The sequence below is a fragment of the Molothrus aeneus genome, chromosome 10 (assembly GCF_037042795.1).
Source record: "Molothrus aeneus isolate 106 chromosome 10, BPBGC_Maene_1.0, whole genome shotgun sequence".
Lineage (NCBI taxonomy): Eukaryota > Metazoa > Chordata > Aves > Passeriformes > Icteridae > Molothrus > Molothrus aeneus.
In genome coordinates this window covers 15,457,201-15,478,567 of record NC_089655.1, presented here as the reverse complement: position 1 = coordinate 15,478,567, position 21,367 = coordinate 15,457,201, and the positions used below count along the sequence as shown (strand labels likewise).

Sequence of the window (21,367 nt, the reverse complement as noted above, 5' to 3'; positions counted from 1 at the left end):
GTGGCCTTGGATTGGTGTTTTATCCAGTACGATTATGTTTGGAGTAGCTGAGGATTGTCTCATGCCACAGAAGCCAAGAATCAGCTTGCTCTCTGGTGAAATTGCAATGCAGTCATTAGAGTTGTATTAGATTAGATAGATCTGTTTATCTCCAGGGAGCCAGTATGATCTCTTTGTTTCACGGACAAGTCAAGTTCAATTTATTGGGATTTTAAAGCCTAGTTTGTCATCTGACACCAGGATGTGACATGGCTGTAAAAGGAAGATCTCATTCATCAGCTTTTATGCATGTGTTTTGCAGCAGCAGCCAAATTCAAATAGCCAGCATCTAATCCCAAAACTCCTAATGCAATTCTATTGGGAAAGAAAAGAAGTTTTATGTTTAGTTTGCCCTTCTACCTTTTCCACTACTGAAGCTGATACAAGAAAAATGAACTAAGAGGGAAATCTAAGGATGGGTTCTTGGTTGATATCATAATTCTCCCAGAGGCAAGGTTTTGAAGTAGGAATGATTGCAGCATTCGGTTGATATCTGATGAACTATTTTCATGATGACGTTAACTTTTGTCAAGCATCTTTGTACCAGAGAGACTGTTCTTTACCATCACACCTTTGCAGTTTCCACTACACACTTGCTGTCTTCCTTTTATGTCTCAGTAATACTGTAGAAGTTGTAGTGATTAAGAGTGTACAACGAAAGTCACATCTCAAACTGGCATGGATCTGATGAAAAATAGATGAATTGTGGATGCAGCTAGGGGAAAAAAGTTAATTTTCAGGTATTGGTTATTAAAAGAATGGGCACAAGCTCTGTTCATTTGCAAATTATTGCAACTAGAAAATAAGGAATATAATGTTGCATTGCCAGTAGGTGATACTGCTGGCATATCTTAAGTGGAATACAATATATTGCTGCAAACTGGAAGGAGCTGATGAGTCCCTTGAAGGCAGGGAGGCACTGCAGAAAGACCTTGATAAATTAGAGGATAGAGCAATCACCAGCCATAGGAAGTTCAACAAGAAGTGCCAGATTCTGCACCTGCAATGAGGCAACCCTGGATGGATGTATGGATAGACTGGGAATAAGAGTTTGGAGAGCAGTGCCATGGAAAGGGACCTGGGGGGGTCCTGGTGGGTGGCAAGCTGAACATAAGCCAGCATTCCCTGGCAGCCAGGAGGGCCAAGTGTGTCCTGGGGGTTCACCAGCCAGGCAAGGGAGGGGATTGTCCTGCTCTGCTCTGCACTGGGCTGGCCCCACGCTGAATATTGTGGACAGTTTTGGGCACCACAATGTAAGAAGGACATGAAACTATTAGAGAGTGTCCAGAGGAGGGTAATGAAGATAGTGAAGGGCCTTGAGGGGAGGCAGTGTGAGGAGCAGCTGAGGGCACTTGGTCTGTTCAGCCTGGAGGAGACTGAGGGGAGACCTCACTGCAGTCACAGCTTCCTCCTGAGGGGAAGAGGAGGGGCAGGCACTGATCTCTTCTCTGTGCTGACCGTGACAGGACCCAAGGGAATGGCCTGAAGCTGAGTCAGGAGAGATTTAGTTTGGATATTAGGAAAAGGTTCTGCCCCCAGAGGGTGTTTGGGCACTGACCAGGCTCCCCAGGGCAGTGGTCACAGCACCAAGCCTGGCAGAGCTCAAGAAGCGTTTGGATAAGGCTCTCAGGCTCCTGGTGTGACTCTTGGGGATGGTGCTGTGCAGGGCCAGGAGCTGGACTCAATCATCCTTGTGGTCCCTTCCAGCTCAGCAGGTTTGTGATTCCATGAAACCCTTCTGACTGCAGATGAAGTCACAGCTGTCAGTCTGGGTTTTTGAGTCACAAAATAGTTGATTTTGATCCCTCAAGGGCTCTCTGCATTTCATCTGGGCCAACTACTTCCTCATACCTGGGTGCACTTGGAACTTAAGTCAGGTCTTCTGGAGGATCCCATGGAAGTTTGATTGAAGCTGTTAAAGCCAGAATGAAATATTACCAGACTATATTCTTTGAGGAATAATTCATCAGTGCTATAACTAGGTTTCTTTTTCCTTTAATTCCTCTGATTACATTAGTGATGTCCCATAGCATGAGATAGGTAAATGCTCTCAGTCCTGTTTAACTGAAGTGTCGATTTAATTTACTCATTTATTTATTTTACTTTGAGGGAATTGGGATGAAGATACAAAACCTTGCCTTATCCAGGCAATCAAAATAAACTATCAATCTGAGAGGCAGATTTGAAGTTGCTGAAGCTGATACCTGCTGTGAAAGACTACATTAAAGCATTAGGAAATGTGCATAAACCATGTAAAATGGGTACAAGCAAAGAAACCTGTTGAGTTTGCCTAGGGTCAGAAGGGCAGTCACTGGAGGGTGATGGTGTTTTCCATTCCTCTTCATCACCTCTCAAAGTCTCGTGGTGGCTCAGTTGACACTTAGAGCTTCGCTGCTCACTGGTGGTAGAGGTCACCATGCACCATGCACAGGATTCCCAGTGCTCAGAGTTGTTCCTGAAACTTTATGATGAAGGTCAGGACTCAATTTGCTGCTGGGGGGTTTGAGGGATGAGCGTTATTCAGCTGGTTAATATTGCAGGAGTTAAGTTCAGTTAGAGATGTTGTGCAGATCAGCAATGATTAAGGGAGTTCCCAAGGACTCCCAATTCCCCAAATCGCATAAATTGCCATATGATGTAAAATTGATGAGAATAAATAGTACCATATGGGAAAAGCATCCCAGGAGAGCTTGTGCTGAATTTAAGTACCTATGGCACTTCCTATGTTTGGTTAAAGACCTCTAATAAGACCTGAATTTTGATACTATACCCTCTTCTGAAAGCCACAAGAAGTACAAGAGCATGGCTAGAGATCATGTGCCATAAATGAAGAAATAAATTTATTTAACCTTCAGAGGGGAACAGTGCCAAGAAAAACAAGCAGCTTTGGGAGTTTGTAAAGAGCAAATCTCTTTGGTCAGCCTCATTCACTGCATTTGACTAATTAGAAGACTGGAGGTGAAAAGGACAAAGCAAAGGACTGTATTTTAGCAGGGCATTTGAGGTTTGTGATTTGGGGAATTTCAGACAGAAAAATAAAGACAAATCAGCTTAGAGGAGAGACATCCAGGTATGCAGGTTGCACAACAGGAAGGGACAATGGGTGGCATGGTTTTTGCATTGTGAAGGATGTCCCCTTAATTTACTTCTAGAGCTGTTCTTTAAAATTCATTTGGAAGGTGATGTAAAGTCAAAACTTTTCTGTTGGAGTTCTTTTTCTTGGATGGAAGAGAAGAAAGAGTGGGGAGGATGCAGTTTGCCTTTCTACACTTAGAGACAAACTTGAGTTATCATGGGAAGGTGATGCTTGTATTATGTATCAGAGAAAAGCCCCAACACAACTTTCAGTTGCATCTACTGGCAACAAACAAGGTCCTAATTCCCTGTATCTGGTCAATCTCTTGGCCTTAGGAGAAATGGTTCACTGTGCATGGGTGATACTAAGACAGAACATCATAGACCTACATCAAGCCAGTGAATTTAGGAAGGCGTGGGATGGAAGACAGAGCAGACAGTCTGTAAGCACAGACGGTTGTTGCTCATTTTCTGTTAAATTATGTTGCTACCCGCTACGAAGCATTAGCTTAATTAACTCAGGGATAAAATCTTCTGTCTTGGTGAAGTCCATCAACATCCAAAGAGTATTTGGTCCATGTTACAAATATGAAAATGAAAAGGAGATTTATTTGGGTACAGCCTAATCACAGAAAAGCCAGCCTGTCTCAGAGATGAATGTACGTACAATTTCAAAAGTAGACAAATTGGTACTCTACCCTTCCATTGCTTATCACATGTAAGGAGAAATTGACTTGAAACCCTCAGTTTTTTGCCTTCGCTTCTCAAAGGTGAATGACATCCTGTAATTAAAAGCAAAAACAAGCTCTTATGCCCACACATTTGAAAAAAGAAAAAGGCAGTGAAAAAACCTTGTCAGGCTGTTATTACTGCATGGTATTATCTGCTATTGATATTCTCGATCTGACATTTTTAGATAATGTGGTCTCAGCTTGGGATTCATGGATTCCAGTTCTTCTGCTATGGTGTATTCTTTCATGGTTAGAATTTTCTGAACTTACAGCATTAAGATCCTCCTAATGATAGAACCAGAGCCCACTGTTTGCCTTATTTATGCAGTGTGATTTCACTCTTCGCTCTTAATGCTATTTATCATGGTTAGTCTGGTCTTATCCTCTGCCTCCAAAAGTAGGTGATGACTAATGCTTCCAAGGAAGGAAGGATAACAGAACCTCAGGCGTCCACAGCTGATTTCAGTCAGGTTTTTGTTTTTGATATTATTCATCATTTTACCTCTTCTATTTTAAGTTACTATTCTTAAAAATGGTCTTGCGCCATCAGCCACCATTTCAGAAAAGGTAGCTGGAAAATTGAAGAGAGTTTAGAGTAAACATACATGAAAGAATCAAGAGAAATCTGCCCTTTACAGGGAGTTTAATTGATACTTAATTTAAATGTTTTGGTTTGATTTAAGCAATGATCTGGCTGCGTTCTGAAAGGATCTACATAAGGCAGAGAGGCAAGTCTGTATTGCAGATGACAGGAGCCTTACAAAATGCAATGGTTGAAAGTGGATCTAGCTAAATTTTAAGCCAGACATAAAGGAGAAGCTGTGATTATGGTGCTTAATTTTTTTATCCAAACAATGTACCTAATGCTGTGTTGGGTTCTCCAACACTTGCATTGTTTCAGTTGAGGCTACATATGCTTTATAACAAATAATCTTTAGCTCAGCAGAAGCTTTGCAGAGCGATAGTTTGGGATGGTTCAGGGTTAGTCAAGATGATCAATGAGAGGCTTTCAAATCAGTGACACAGAGAAGATCTAAGGGGTTTTTTGAGGGGGATGAGGCAGTGAATTTGGGAAGAGGGTGTTGCCAGAGTGGTCAGTGAGGAAGGAGTCACAGGAAAAGCTTGTATCAGTCAGATCAGGAATGGAGCTGTGAGCTGTGGGTGACCAAGGATGGCTGTGGGAGGGTGGCAGGCAGACAAGCAGAAGGTTTCAGCCAAGGCAGAGGTGTGACAGTGACAGAGGAGCAAGAGGTGTCTATCCCTCTGGGAGGATTCCCAGGGACAGGGGCTCTGCTGAGAAAGTTTTTCCAGCCTTCCTGAGTTAACTGTTTTGTGGCTGGATCTACCGAAGTTTGCCAGGAAGGGGCTCAATGAATGCAAACAGTGCCTGGCAAATTTCTCGCTTGGAGCACAAGTGTGGGGGCAGCTGTAGATTTAATCTGTAGGTTAACATTGCAGTGAAAAATAACTTTTAATGGAAGAAGATAGCTCAAAAGTGAAATGTGTGTTTGCTGGCTGTGTTGCTGGCTAGCCAGAAAAGCTCTGCTGTTACCTATTGGGTGTTCCTGTCCAAGCACAGGCACCACAGTGACACTCAGGCAGTGACATGGGTAAGAGTAAGTTTAGAGTAAGGGAATTAGAGTTAGGCCCAGGTTTTCCTGTGCTATTTTCGTTACTTGGGCACATCACAAATGTTCTGCTCCAGAGAAGCTCCTGATGGAAAACCAGGCAGTATTGCAGGGAGTGGAGAGAGAGCACTGGTGACTCTCAATTAGCCATGGTGCTCCACCATGGAGAAGTCTGCTGAAAGGTGGGCTTGGCTTGTCTGCAAGCCACTGTCCCTTGTACTTTTCCTTGCTTTTGGCCTTTTACCAGCCAAAATGGAGGGAAAATGAGGCAAGCTCAGAAGTTTAGCTTCAGCTTTTAAAAAGAAATTAATTCATTTTCTTTTTCTGTGATCTTGCAGAGTAGTTAGGCTAAATTTAATTGAGTCTGGGGAGCTGAGGCTGGAACAGATGAGGAAAAGGGAACTTGCTGAAAACACTGTCAGGGCACAGATAGCAAAAACGAGTGGCAGTAAATGCATAACAGAAAATGAGATGGGGAGAAAGAGGAAGAGAAAAGGCTAATGGGGAAACAATTAGAAAATACCACCATGGCCAAAACAAAGGCGTTAGAGGTTAGCTGAGAGGGAGCTGTGTGCCAGCTTACAGTCAGCAGCTGAGTTACAGCACTGTGATCTCCCTGCTCCCAAGCTGTCCATAGGAGCAGTCTGCTTTCTAAGCTTGTTTGTTGAAATTCTCTCATTGTCTTCAGCTGTGCTCAGTGCTGTGCAACCTGGCTACTGGAGCAGATATTCTTGGTTTGTGCATCACACAACCCATCCCTGTCATCAGCCCAGCAGACCATGAGGGTTCAGTGGGACCAAGGCATGCTGCCTGGGGGTGGTTAAGGAACATTCCAGAACAGGAATGGTGATAATCTAGTCAGTAATGGGATTTTTTTCTTTAGCTTTGAGTCAACATGGAGTTAATGTCCAGGGTCTTAGGGTGCTTCATTGTAGCAGGGGGCTCTTTCATATTAGATGTCAAGCCATAGGCTGAAAACCTGTCAGAATTAAACTCCAGGATGCTTTTAGCAATGGGTAAGCTACAGTCATCTTTGGATGTAATAACTCTGCAGAGTGCAGGCTTGTTCTGTTTAGCTCTTAAGGCTGACTGCCCTCATTGCTTTCTGCTCTTAAGACCTAGATAGTTGTCTGAGTTTTATTGCTGCTTCTATGGTTTTGAAGGATGGAGGAGGAGGAGTCAGCAGTGTAGGTGAATCTTACTGCTGGAGTGGCAGTCATTTTCCAGGTCCATAGGGGCTGCTGTTGGTGCTGGGAAGTGCCAGGCAGTGGGACCATGGTTCGTGTGCCCTCAGTCCCCACCCGTTGGGACTGGTTTCCTCTCCTGCCGTGTGGGGAGGACCTGCCTTTCACTTCTTGCTTTCAGAATGATGCTCTGCACTCTTACTGTGGGTTGGACAGCAGGCCTGTGAGGGAGAAAAGTCGTGTCCTTGCAGCTCAGCCTTGGATCCATCTCCGGGCTGCTCCTGCTGTGCTCCTGTCTGCCTCATTTCTAGGCAGCTCCAGTGCCTTCATTTCACTGGTATTGGATGCCTAGTGCAGCAAGTTCACTTACCGGTGGTAGGAATTGTGAAACCACTGTCTGCACATCGAGCAGTCAGACTGCATGGCCAGGAAGAGACAGAAGTGTTGGGAATGATGCTTGGCCCTTGTCAGTTCCTCTCTCACGCAAGGAGTGATGCAGGTGGAAGATGATCAAAAATTGTCACCTCCTAGTGTTGGGTCAGACATTGGGGCTTAAAGTAGAAATTACTCCTCAGGCAGGAAACTGTTTTTTGAAGTAAATTTTCTGGTTCAAATAAGCACACTTGTGTATCCATCAATTTTAACAGTCATTGCTCTTAGCTGGAGGTGCTCACCTTGCACTACCATGTGGAGATCTTGATCCTATCTCTGGCATTGATCCTTTTCCATGATGAAATTAAATCTTTGCTGATGAGGTCACGGGTGCCTGCTGGTTTTGGTAGCCTCAGGGGGTTCTGACACCAAAGCAGTGCATGGGCAGGAGCAACAGGGTGCTCAAGAGCTGCAAAATCAGCATTGACTTTTGTCTGTGTGGGATCTTCATTTCTCCATCAAATCTCAAATCTAGCTCCACTGGACCATCTGATGGTACAGTAGGACTGTCATGGCTACCCTGCAAGTGTGGTTTGTGTGTGGTGAAAAACACTTGTTCATTGGAATTAACAGGATTTTTATGGGCAACATTTTCAGCAGCATCCGAACCCAGTTCTCAAAAGTGATGTAGGCTTTTAAGAGGCCAAAGCCAAGATTTTCATAAATAAGTAATGATTTGGGCTGCCTCTGCTTTTTGTTACACAAGTCTAAAAGGAGCCTGGTTGTCAGGGGTTGTGAGATTCTGGCATTTTTTCAAAATTGACATGCTTTTAAAATGTCTTAAGCTGGGCATTCAGAAATGGAGGCATCAAGAATGATTAGCTACTTTTGAAATCTGTTTTCTTAAAAGTCTGAATGAAAATCACTAGGGCATGGGGTCCTAAATGACATGTGAAAAAGTGCTAAAAGTGTATTTTGGAAGTGTGTGTGCCTGTCTGTGACTAGACTTGTCCCCAGAGCACCTGCACTGTTGTACATTAATGTACTCAAAAAGGCCTAACAGGGAAAGGCAAATACATCACTACTGTGCTGAATGCAGGGTGGGATTGATGGGCTGCTTCAGGGTATCAGCCTGTCTCTGCTCTGGTTTGAAGAGGAAAATAGCAATGATTATTGTAGGTACCAACAATAGCCTGATCAGTAATTCTGACCGGCTGGGGAGAGAAAGGCAAATTTGCATCTGAAGTCCTATGTATTAGGAACAGCATATTTAAAGTTAAGCATGCAACAGTTAAACATATTTTGAAGGGTTTTGTAGGATTGATTTCATAAACCAGAAAAATAGTGGAATTGCAGCTGTTCCTTCCCCAGCTCAAACTCCTAATGTATATGTGACTCTCTTTATGTCTCCTCAGACCTGAAGCATGTCCCACCCATCCTGGCTGCCTCCCAAGAGTACCAACGAGCCTGTTGGCCACGTTACTGCAAGGATGGAGACCACACACACCTTTGGCACTCCCAGCATCTCCGTGTCCACCCAGCAGACCCCAAAGAAGTTTGCGCCTGTGGTCGCCCCCAAACCAAAGTACAACCCATACAAGCAACCAGGAGGTGATGGTGAGTATTTATTTTCTAGGAAGGAACCACAACTGCCTCATTCAGAGGAACTGACTGCTAACACAGGCTGTTCTTGATTTGCTCTTTGTTGGTGAGGTTGTGAGAGCCTCCCTTTTTCAGGTCATTCAAATCAAGAAGGATGTGAAGGTATCTCTTCCCCTTGCTCTGGCTAGCTACCCTCCTGAGAAGTGCAGGCCTGGGGGAGGGCATGAGGACAGATCTCTCTCAGTTCTAGTTGAAAGCAGATGTCCTATGTCCAGGACTGGTACTTTTCAAGGGGTTTTGCTTGTTTGGTCCCTGCTGGCACATGATGATTCAAGGAGCTTAGGCTCAAGCAATCCTTTTCAGTATTGGTTCTTTGACCCCACCACAGTGGGAATGCTTTACAAACAAGGGGTCGATCTGTGGAATATAAGTATGATTGGGAGTGGTAGGGCATAAATTTGACCAGTGAGTCTGGAAGTGTTTTCTCTCCAGTCTGCTGGATGGATTGTTTTAGTTCAGTTTAGTTCTTTCCCTCTACTATGGAACACTCTTGAATATGAAATAATTGGGAAGGTATTTAGATGACCATTGCAATGGCCTCTGGAGCTGTTATGTCAGCAAAACAAATGGCCTGCCAGTCACTGTGTGTCAGCCTTCCTCTACTTCTTGCTGTGAAAGCCCTCCTCTCCAGATGAAGTTGAGCAGCAAGGGTGGGATTTGGGATCCTGGCTTGTGGACACATGGAGGGGAATGAGTTTCCAGGAGCAGGACAGCATGACTGGGAGCAACCCTGGAAGTTGCAACTGGAAACCTGCAAATTGGAGCACCTGGGATGCCCCTGGCTGACAATGGAGAGTTTGTGATGGAACTGCAGCAGAAACAAGTGAAGGCCAAGAATTTTAGGAGAGAGTGGTAGCTATTTTAGTAGAGCATGATATTTTCTATTCCTGGTGATTTACTGCAGGTAGAAATGGGGGGAAGTTCTTCCCCTCCTTCTCTCCAACCTTTCTCCAAAGAAAAGCTCAGCTGTATTCAAGCAAATGGCTAAACCAGCTTTTGTATTTGGTTTGGTATGCTCTACATTGTTCCTTCACTGCTTTTCCCTCTTTATGTTGAGTACAATAAGATAAATATCACCTGTGTATTTTTTCGTCTTTCTGCTCTATCTTTTGGAAGCGTATACATTTTCAGGAACACTACAGAGTAATGGAAAAGAGAAAGAAAAACAAAGCAGCATATTAAATCTTACATTTGAGTGATTTTCTAAAGTTAAGGACATTTTATAGGAAAGTTGGAAAAGCCTGATGAGTGTTTTGGGTATTTTTTGTCTGCCGCTCTAACTTCGGAGAATTCAGAACAAAAAAAGAAAATGTGTTGGAGAGGGAGAAGCGAAGTCATATGCACCTGTTCTGCTGCCTTCCGTAACAAAACTTAGTGAGAAATAGGAAGAGAAAGACATTTGGAATTTAAAAAGTAAAAAATAATCCATTTCTGAAATGCAAAGAAAATGTCATCCTCGAGTCAAGTGAAAATTCTTATTTTTCTAATTCTCTTGCAATTAAAAATAATAATGGAATATGGCCCTTTTTTCCTAGGAAATCTGTTCTTGATCAGTCAGGATTTTTTGTGTGAAAAAGATCAGTATTTCTTAATTGTCAGTGTTTTAGTGATTGTAGGTCTAATGGTATGTGACTGAGGAACTTTATCACCTTCTAAAAAAATCCTGTGTTTCTTGCCATTTGTGGAAGGAAGTTTTCCCAAGGAGCAGAACAGGCACTGCAGGCTGAGAAGGAGAGACAAGGCACTCAAACATTTCTCATTGTTCCTGGTCCTGCAAGCAGTCAGGCATTGCTGGGTCTGCTGGAAACCAGGAGATGTTTGGGAGCTCCCAGAGGAGTTTGTCAGTGCCAGTCCCTTGCCTTGTCTGACACTGGGCTTTTAGAGATCCCATCATTATATGACAGGCCTGGAAGAGCTAAGGGTTGGCCAAGACCTGGTCAGAGGTAGGCTTAGTGATGTGACAACATGCCTGCAGCTTTAGCTAATCCTCTTCCAGAAGGTGACACACTGCTGGTTGCTGTCAGCAGCCTGTGCAAAGCCATTACCATCCATATATAACCCTGAGAACATGAGGCTTCTGGGATCTGCCAGGCAAGGGCTGGGGTGAGAAATAGCCCAGTGTGCTTCAGTCACTAGCTATGGCTCCCTTCTCTCTTCCAGGCTCCCTGATTGTTTTTTCAATGACCTCCCTGATTTCTGCAGCAATAATTCAGCCTGGGAGATGGCTCCAGGCCCCACTGGTTCCCTGCTTACAGGGGCACTGCCATTTTGCTCCAGTTTGTCCTCTGTTGGACACAGGTCTTTCCCACCTGGTTAACTGTGAGTCTGTAGGTAGGGGAGTGGCAGCATCCCCTCAAACCCCGGTGTGTTTTCATCCCTCCTACCCTGGCAAAGCTGCTTAACTGGAGGCACATGGGCTTCCCATGGATCCTTCTGCTGGAGATGAGTGGGAGCAACAGCACTGCTCTGGGGAAGGGTTGTCCTGCTGCTATCATTGGTCAAGAAGTGGCTGTGCTCACCACAGCCTTGGCTGCCCCAGCAGTGTCACTGGAATTGGCTCCCTGCAGCCTTTGTAGTTCTGGAATCTCTCTGGGAGACTGGCAAATTCTGCTCCTGGTAATTTCCTCAGCTCATTGCTGTTAATGTTTAGGAATGTGCATCCTCTGGCCTTGTGGTTCTTATTATTGTTTTGTAGGTGTGTTGCTTGTACGTAGAGGGTCTGTCAAGCTGATCACATTTGTGGTTTTATTTCTTGATCGTATTGAAGGCAGAGGGGAAAGACACTGGAGTGAAAGACTGTGCAGCAGGTGCTGTGTGTACCCCCCTCTCCCTCCCATCTCCTACCAAAGCATTTCCTTAGTCTCACCTCGACTTCAATTTTATTTTTTATTTCCTGATACCTACACAAAACTCAGCCAGAAGGTGCTGATTAAAAGCTGCTTAATGGAACTTTAACAGAAGGTTAGAAATGGTTACATGACTGAAACAAAGTGAACTGGCAGCAGCCAACAGTTTATAAACAGGAACATTTTACTGTGATTTGAAGCACTCAAGGCATGTGTTCAGACCACTGAAGTAGCAATTTTCCTGGCGCTGCCAGCCCCCCTCCGTGCTGTTTGCCATGCTGAGTTGCTGCAGCTTGTTTCACACCAGATTTATCCACTCATCAAAGCAGAGACCATGTCTTGCTCTTGCAGGGATCTGCCTGGGGGCCCCTGGGTATGACTGCAGTTGTGGCAGAAGTAATGATCATAATGGTAATCATCATCAATAAGACCCAAGCCCTGCTTAGCATTCTGCACAGATCTCTGCCATGCAGGCAGCCCAAGAGGCAAGCACAGCCTCTTTGTACAGGTCCTTCCAACACCTGCTGTGGTCTGGGCTGTGTTTCTGGAGGATTTAGTGCTGCCCCTCCCCAGTGTGATGCTTTGCAGGGGATTGACCTTGCCTGATCCTGGAAGGTGTGAGCAGCACAGTTCCTGGGAAGTGCTGGTGCTCATCATCTTACAGAACTCTGTATTTACCCCACAGAGAGAGGAGAGGAGAGCTGTTCAAGCTTGGAGAAGATGTTTATCTACAAGGTGAACAATTGTGAATTGGCAGGAAGTGTAGCTGCTGAGGAATTAGGCTGGAAATCAAAATTAAATGTCCAGACGTCTGAGCAGTAGCTCTAAGAGTTTAACTGGGATCAGGGGTACTCTTTGGATGGAGCTAGATGTGTCTGAAGTTTGACAGCATCTTCTCTTCATGCTGGGAGAAGATGAGTCCTGAGATGGATGAGGCATCAACCAGCCATGGGTCCTGACAATCTGCTTCTTATATATTTGACTTCTTTCCCCATGCTCATGTCTTTGGTATTGCCTGCCCCCTCCCTCTTTTCCTCAGCAGATGCTGTCCAGCAGTGTGCACAATGGTTTTGTCCTACACCAAAAATCTCTTAAAGAAACTAAGATTTTTCTTCTGAGGAGTTCGTATTAATTTTGTTTCATTTAAAAGCAGTGGATGCCCCATCATTTAAAGTGCTCAGGGTCAGGTTGGACAGGGCTTTGAGCAACCTGATTTAGTGAAAGATATTCCTTTCACTGAGGAATGGCAGGGGCTTTGGATTGTATTATTTTTCAAGGTCTTTCCAATCCAAACCTTTCTGTGGTTGCCCTTCCTCCTTTTCCTGCCACTTACTTTTCTCTTGCTCTCTGGCTTTTAGACTTATATTGGTATTTCAGCATCTTCAACAGAGCTGGAGCCTTAGGGAAACACTGCCACACAGCTGTTCCCATCTATGCTGGGCTCAGGACGATAGAAAGGATTTATAGCTTGCAGATGAAGCAAATTCCATCTTTGCCTTAGTTCCAGAAAATGGGGCCTCACCCTGCAGGGCAGACTAAGGAGGCATCTGGTGTGGGGTGAGATTGGTGATAGCTGATCTGCTGGCTTAGTGCCTGCTACTGCGGGGCTGGTGCTGCTGGGGTGGCACTGGGGCTTGTATGCCAGAACTGGGAACTGGGGGCTTCAGAAATGTGTAAAATCTGTTGTCAGTCAGAGGTACTCAGAAGAGCCTGAATCAGGGCCACTGGATGGCTTGGGAGCAGTGAGTGACAAACTTTGCAGTGTGAGTCGCCTTTTGGTTTGGATCCTTTTGGTTTGAATATTATTTTGGTAACCACAAAAGTTCTTTCCCCCCTTGGTTCCAAATAAAGCCCTGCAAGTCCAGCAGAAACACGCCTGTGCTGAAACAGGTGGAGCACAGTGGTGAGCTGGGGAGGCTCAGCTGGATTGCAGGGCTGGGCTTTCCAGACCAGCATTCATGAGCACTGGGGCAGCTCCCTGGGGATTGAATTTACCTCCTCTGCCACTGTGTGCAGTCACTTGAAGGATGATTTCATGGTGGTAGGGAAGAAATGGAGTCCATCCTTGCCTACCAGATCATTGAATGGCTCCCAGGAGGTCTCCTGCTCCTGCAAAGATGTTTCTTTCCACTCCCTAAAAGCCAAATCTGTCCTATTCTTGCAGTGTCTGTTGTTTGTATGAACAGGACCATGTGTTTTTCTCAAGCTGCCTGAGACAGGCTGAGATGCTGCCGTGCCAGCCCTGGTTAGAAAGGGATGTGCAGCAACATCCCTCCCAGGGCAGTCACTCTGTGGGGCTGCCCAGGGCTTGGAGGTGCTTCTCTGTCACACTCTGGGGCTCTCAGGACATGCTTTACAAAATTAGCCATGTTAGTTTATGCTGTTGGGTACTTCTAAATTCAGTATTTATTAGTGCTGATGTCTTTCCTTCTAACTGCCATCCTTGGTGAATTTAGTATCTACAGAAACACTTAATATGGATTTAATAATGGGAACTAAATGAAGGGATGAGCCTCAAAGCAATCTCCTCCTTTCTCCTTCCTTTCCTTGGGCACCTTTCAGATATGGTGAGCAACAGGTCTTATGTGAAGGTCTTTGAGGTTTTAATTGCCTCTTTAAAAAACCATCTCCTTCCATTTACCTTGGTTGGAGGAGGGGGCAAATGACTCATGAGACAAAGCAAATGAGCAGGACGAGCTCCAGGGCAAGGCTGTGCCATGGACACCAGTGTGTGTTCTTGAACCCAGCTGATCCAGGTTTCCCAGAGCTTGACTCTCTGTGCCCTCCTCTTCTTCATGGGTGTGGAGGCTTTTGAGCACTGGTGAGTTATGTTCTGCTATGTCTGTAGGGGACTGGGGGCATGAACTCTCAGGCTGTTTGTTGTTTTGCTGTTTTGTTTAGGGTTTTTTTTTTCCAGGCAGATATACCTAGTGGGTTTTGTTTACAGCAGCTGCTATCTGTAGCTCTGTCTTAATTTTTGAAGCTTGGGCATGGATTTATTGGACTAGACACCCTGTGTTATAGCTGTGCTGTTCCCTGCTCTGCAGTCTTTGACAGTTCATAGAAGCCAACAAGGTCCAGAGTCTGTTCATTATTTGTATTGAGAGCCCTGAAAGAATAAATTCAGGCTGACCTGAAAGATTCTGTGGTTTTTTCGTTTTTTTGATTTTTTTCCCCGGTTGCCTGTGCTGGTTCTGTTCCACAGCAGGAGGAATTCTCACTTGTGGAAGGGCTGTGTTGGCTGAGAGGCAGAGGGGTGTTGCACCTGCTCCTTGAAGTATCTCAGGAGCTTCTGCAGTGCTCTGCTGGTTGTTGGAGGAAGGCTGGGGTGCAGGCACAGTGAGCTGTCTCATCCATGCTCCTGTGGTGGTTTTGTGTGTGCATTGTTCAACACTAACATCAGATAATGCAGTTATCCAGAACTGGACAGCTAGCAGGAGCTGACTGCCTTGCATATGTCAGGAGATATGCCTGTGGACCATTGCTAGTGCCCAGAGGAGGCATGGGGACACGTTGTTACTCTGAATTGAGTCCTGGGAGTACCAGAGTATTTGCAGTGGGATCTGCTGGTCCCTCTCTTGCTCCTCATCTCTTCCACTAGCTGAAAAAAAATCATTGATGCTTCACGGGGAAGGAAGTGTCTCAGTGGTGGGACAAAAAGATAGGCTGAGAAGTGTTCTAACACTTTTCTGGTGCCATCCCTCACAGCACTGAGCTAATGGAGTTGAAAAATGTGGTGTGAATAAAGAGGTGACCTTGCTGTTGTAAGTCATCCTGACTGGGCCTGACCACAGCTCCCATGTTAGTGCTTGTTTCTTAGAAAAAGCTTTTTTAAAGTACATATTATAAACTTTTAAAGTCTTTCTTAATCCTTCCCTCATTTTTCTATGTGTTTCTTGTGCTGAATGAGATGCAGCAGATGAAGCAATACTTTATTCATTAGTATTAGAACTGCATCATCCACAGGCTCTTACAAAACACAGCTGGTGAAAATGATCTTGAAACTCCAGGCCTCTTTGTGGTGGGCTTGCTACCTTCACACAAGAGCATTTAAAGCACAAGCAAAGCCCCTGAATGCTGCAGAATGAGTGGGAAGGTGGGGGTCCCTAGCTGTGAAGCAGTTTGGGGCACCCTTTTGGAAGTGTCCATTGATTCCTCTCGAAGCACATCCTCTCTCCTGTTGGTTAAGAACCGAGTGAAACCAGTTGGAAATGAGTGGTGGTTCTCATTTGTGTAAAACTGGATTTAAACTGCCCCAAGCAGGCTGGGCCATGTTGAAGAGGAATGAGACCAAGCTGGTGCCTTTGTGCCTGGCCAGCGTTGCTCCACTCAATAACTTCTGAGTTACAGGCATAGGGATTTTTGCCCAGTTGTCCCCAGCAGAGTGTCCAGTGTCAGGACCTGTGGGTCTCACCAGTGGGAATAAACTGGCTCTGTGTGGGGCCTTCTCTCTTGTTAGCATTCATCCCAAAAGTTGTTTTGTTGGATAACAGTGTCTGCATCTGCTTTTTTTTTTTTGCCAGAAACAAATCCATAGAACTATGTCTTGGCTTTGCTCTCAGGATGAGCATTTTCTTTTTGAAATACCACCTCAGGGAAAGGCCTGGGAAGAATGCAGCATAAAACAAGTGCATAAAAACTGTTATTGAACTAGTATACTTATCTGTAGTTCACAAAATGTCAAGTCAAGCCAACAGATTTTATTAAGTATTCTGACCATGTTTTGTTAGAATTACAAATATTAAATTTTCACAGGCTCTGGAACACATTGCCTCTTATTTGGGAACTACTTGAAGTAGTGCCTAGCCTTGGGTTTCATTCTGGTGAGTGAGCTTATATTTTCTCAGTTATTTGGTATCATAAAGCAAACATTGCACTTCTCAGCAGGTAGATTCTTAATTTTTTTTCTGCCCTGACTATTTTTTCTCATTTTCTTTTCTCCTGTCTGTCTATTCTTCCAAGAGACTATATTTAATTTTTCCACTTCATTATTTCAGACATCAAATAGTGATTCATCTTAGCAGTGGCCTGCTCTGTGAACCACAATAGTTAGGGTAGAATAAAGAAAGCGGGCAAAAAAAGGGAAGGGAAAAAGAGAAAGAGAAGACATTTCTGACACACTGAAATGGAAGGGAAGTATCATTTAATAACTTGAATTGCAAACGTCTGTCATCAACCATATCAAACCTTCTGTTAAACAGATAATGTTTGTCCTGTATGTAGTTTTACAGGGCTGTGGTGCCCAGTCCAAGTAAGGGAGCAATGCTAATGCAGAAATAGCTTGAATTCAAGCAGGCAGCACTTGTCCCTTTTATTTTGATCTGAAATGTTAACATCCTCCAGATGCTTGTCTGTTAAATAATAACAATTGTTATATGATAGTTAACAGTCTAGTAATTCTTTTTTTTTGCCTCTTTTTTTTTGCCATTCTTCACACAGTGCTGCTCTTCTACTCACTGGAAACTAACTATTGCAGTAAAGGATTATATGTATGCTTTCCCTTTTCTCTGCCTAAAGCTTTTTTATTTTGCCAGGCTGAGTCCTGCTAAATCAGAGCAGCCAGTAAATGTCTATTGGATTATATTACAGGTTGGTGTAATAAAAGGTTGGAAGAATGAATGAGCAACTCTTGAAGCCACAGAGGCTGTACTTGTGGCCAAAGAGCAGGCATTTCTAGCAGTGAATCCTACACAACTACAATTTGGACTAAATATACCAGGCCTGAAGTGTTTGTTGCTAAGCAAAGTATGTTTAGATGGACTTGGCACAGGACTTGAGGGTCTGTGAGCAGGACTGAGAATCCTGTGGCTCTGCTTTGCCTGGAGAGGGAGATTTTGTGGAGGATGAGTGGGGATCTGCTCTAGATCCTAATAAGTAGAAAGTTTCCTATTATCTGAAAATTCCCCTTCTGACTTCTTCTTTAACCAACACGCACACTGCAAAGTCACAGCTGTGGAAGAAAGTGCAGGAATGCTCCAGGGGCTCAACTGGGGATTTACCCAAACTATTTGAGGAGCTGAAGTGCAAAAGACTCACATGTCTCTTCCAAGTCTTAATTCCTGTGATGACATTGACTAAGGAAAGGTTTTGGTTTCATCTAGATATGATCCCAATCATAAAGCCAAGCCTGCTGTTAAGGGCTGGTGGGTAGAAATTGCACTGTCATGACAGCTGGCATTTGTTGTGCCAAGCATTGAATTTATGGGAAATGACATGGAGATGAGGAAGGAACCTGTGCTCTGGGTCATCTCTGTTACAAAGCCCACTTGAGAAGTTTTATCAACTGGTGTTTCTTAATACTCTGCACTGTCTGTGGTGTGAGGGTGTGCCCAGGGGTCCTGCCACAGGAATTGTCCTGAGTGAGTTGGTGGGAGGAGAGGAGGCCCTCAAGAGTATGAAAATGGTACCAAAACAGTGTGGGTAAGCACAGTCTTTTGAAAGAAGGTTTAATAGAAGAAAGTATAGAAGTTTGAAATTTATGTTATAAAAAGTGAGCGTTATGAGGGTTGAATTCTTACTAAGTGGAGACTAGTAGTCTCTGAGGTTGGTGGCCCCATTCTTAGAAAACCAATTCTTTTGTTCTCAACAAAATCAACTTTCCTCAACTTTTTGCCCCATGTACCCCTCAGTACAAGCTCTCAATTTGTGCTCCAAATTTCCTATCTCCTCCACTGGCTCCATCCCCTGTTCTTTTTTGCAGAGGACACAGTGCCAGTCTGTGGCTGCTTCTGCATGAGCTGGGAGCCTCTTGGGCATCCTCTGGGAGCTTCCTTGGGACTGCTGGACACCTATAGCTGGATCTATTTCCAGCTGCTTTCCTTATCCAGAGCAATCCATCTCAGCTCTTTGCAGAGAGACACCAAGAGAGGTGTCAGCTCACCTCTTAGCCCCTCAAGTGTTACAATCAGCTTTACAACATGCTGTCAGACCCTTCAGGGGAATGTTCTGACCCAAACTATGCTGTGTATTTGCAAAGTTTATTTTTCAAGACGGTAAAAAGGAGTAATCATTTTTCCTAGGCCACTTCTGAGGAAGGGTAAGAAAAGGAAAGTTTCTCAGTGAGGATGCAGTAACACCATTCTGGCTGTCAGACAGTGAAGCACAGGAGGTAAAAGTCAATTCTTCTCCCTTCCCAGTCCTGTGATTTAAAATGTTTGAACGTGCACTTCAGAAGCTGGGGAAGTAAAAGCCCCCAGTTGTGCCTGGAGACTCTCCAAAGGCCATGGCGAGCGGAGGGGCTGCGGAGTGTTAATACAGTCCATCATTTTGTAACAAGGCCGATGTTCTTGTATGAGCCGTGTCAGGCTGTTGTCTGCACGCTGTCTTTGCTGATCACAGTAATCGGGTCATAAGAGAGGGAGAAGTAATAGTGCGTCTCTTAGCAACCAGCCCCAGGAGAAAGAGAAAATTACTCAAACAGACTATCCAGCCAGGGAAGTAGAAAGATGAAATTTTCTGAAAGTCTGTTGGAAAGTGCTCAGGGACATAATTCTTTTATGTGTGAGATCCTTACAGGCTGGATCCAATGGTATCAGCTTTTTTTTTCCTTGTTGTCTTTCTGGTAAACTTTTATTTTTAATTGGCCTCAGAAAAAACAAGGGGGGAGAACTCCGTGAAACAGACACATTTTGAAAACATAAGGAATGGATTTTTTTGTATTTCTGACAATGCCAAGGCGGAGGGAGGGAGGGGAGGTCACTGTGTCTCAGGCAGGAGTCAAGGGGAGCCTCTTATCTCTGCGCGAGTGCTTTGAATGCTTCCCGTGTCACTGCGAGCCAAAGCATGTTGCTGTATCTGCCAACGCTGCAGTGGCATGTGCAAAACAAACTTGTTGGGTCTCCACTGCATTGCACAGGGTGTCATGTCTTATGATTGTCACAGACTGTGAGCTGTGGTGATTGACAGCTTGGCAGAGAGCTGGACCTGACCTGCCCTCCCAGGGGCTGAGAGGCCAGGCAGAGCAGGTACTGCTTGAGTTCCTGCCAGCAGCCTTTTTCTTGTTATCCTGGTTTTTGTCCTCATCTAAGGTACTGGTTTGTGTAAGACATATAGGGAAACATCTCTGAGGCCTTCTCAAGGACCATTTGGCCAATGTTGACCCCAGGTCTCAGAGGGAGGGCAGTGGTAGGAGCAATCCGGAAGTCATAGTAATAAACTGAAGCATTTGCAGCTTGTGTGTGGGATGAGGACAAGTATATGTGCTTGTATCTTATATTTTCAAAAATTTATTTCTCATTCCAGAACTTGTACTTCTGTGGTCAGCTGGTCTGCAGTCCTCCCCACTGGGGCATGCTGGCTGCTTAGGGAAGGGGACCTAGCCTGGCATTGTCTGCCCCTCCTTGCTAAGCGAGACCTTAGATCTGTGTGTGTTTAATGGCAAGAAAGTGAAATACTGTAAAATAGTTGTGAGTGTTCAGATTTGTGGTTGCATCCTTAAAACTATTGCCGGGACAAAATCTTTCTGAAAGCTTGGCTTAGTCCCTGGCTTTGAGGAGACATAAGGGGCACTGTTGCATGTGTGGAGGGGAACAGGCACTGATCCAGCTACTAGTCCGTGCCCTTCCTCTGCTTTTGTGTGCTCTGTGATACCAGGGCATGTCTAGTTTATGCAGGGGAACCAGCTCACTTCTGCAGGTGATAGTTTGACTATTAGTAACAGATCTACTTGCAGATTCATGTGGTTTTCTGAAGGGTACAGCCATTCCCCCAAATTGGGATCCTGGACAGTTGGGTAAAAGGTTTGGGCTGATCTGGACTGCTGTGGTTGAATTGTTGTTGGTACCTGGGTTCATTCAAGTCTTGCTAAGGAGCCTTGGAGACAAGGCTGACTTCAATGTCTTATCCTGGAAATAATCTGTAGAAGAGAGGAGAAAAACCCCAGCCTTGCAGCTGCACAGAATATCTTAGGAGCAGCATCTACTACTGTCAAAAAAAAGTGCGATAAGGAACACTGTTAATTGTGACTTCTTCCAAGAATATCATAGAGACTTCTCCTTTGCTGTCTTGTCAAAAAGAAGAATGACTTTTTTCCTTAAAAGTTTAGTAATTTAAGAATTCCCTTGCTATTTTTGTGAGTACCAGTAAGTGATGTTCCCTGGAAATTTTCCCCCAACTCTATAAATACCACCCCAGGGCTTACAGAAGTGAGTCAGTTTGGGAAGTCAACACCAAGCACTTCCTCAGCACAGCCTGGCAGCCCCCCAGCCAGAGGGCACAACTTCTTCAAAACTGCTAATTGGTTGTTAATCTGCAGTACAGTTGGGCTTCTTCTTGAAAACTGAATTCCTGTTGCTCATTCTGACCTTCCTGTCATGTTAGAGATGATGGCACAGGGGGCAGAAGAGGCTGAGGCACAGTTTGAGTCTTGAAAGTTGTAATTGGTATTTTGAGGTGCCACCTTTTCTCTGGATAACAAGCTCATTGAATGACCCCAACTGACAGTTAGATGAAATGCTTCTAATTGCCATATCTCACTGTCCTGGGACCAAGATTATCTCACAGACCTTGCTTTTGTAATTGGGTCCTTTCTTCCTTCCCATTACACTTTTGACATCACTTTTGTACCAGCTAGGCACAAATAGAGCCATTTGTAATTCTTTGTGTGGTGCCCAAGGAGAAATAGCGCCTGGGTTACTGAATTAATTCTGCAGGCATAGGGGGGAAATTACACTGGGAGCTCAGGTCTGACACAACTGTCTTACCTAAAAATCACTTTATAAAGACAAGAGGCAGTGCATGAGGGAACTGTGAGTTGGGTAAAATCACAGCTGGTCTGTATCTCCTCTGGTATCAGCATGGAGTGGATACCATGCAGTCGTACCAGATAATGC

General features: G+C 44.6%; 1 protein-coding gene across 3 annotated transcripts in view; it reads left to right on the top strand.

The window, feature by feature from the left end:
• LPP (LIM domain containing preferred translocation partner in lipoma) overlaps positions 1–21,367 on the top strand; it is a 318,878-nt gene that overhangs the window by 108,606 nt on the left and 188,905 nt on the right. For all 3 annotated transcript variants that reach the window (XM_066556527.1, XM_066556528.1, XM_066556526.1), the window contains exon 5: positions 8,445–8,646. In XM_066556527.1, coding sequence (XP_066412624.1) covers positions 8,454–8,646 — 193 coding nt within the window. In that variant the 5' untranslated portion in view covers positions 8,445–8,453. The remainder of the gene's footprint in view (positions 1–8,444; positions 8,647–21,367) is intronic.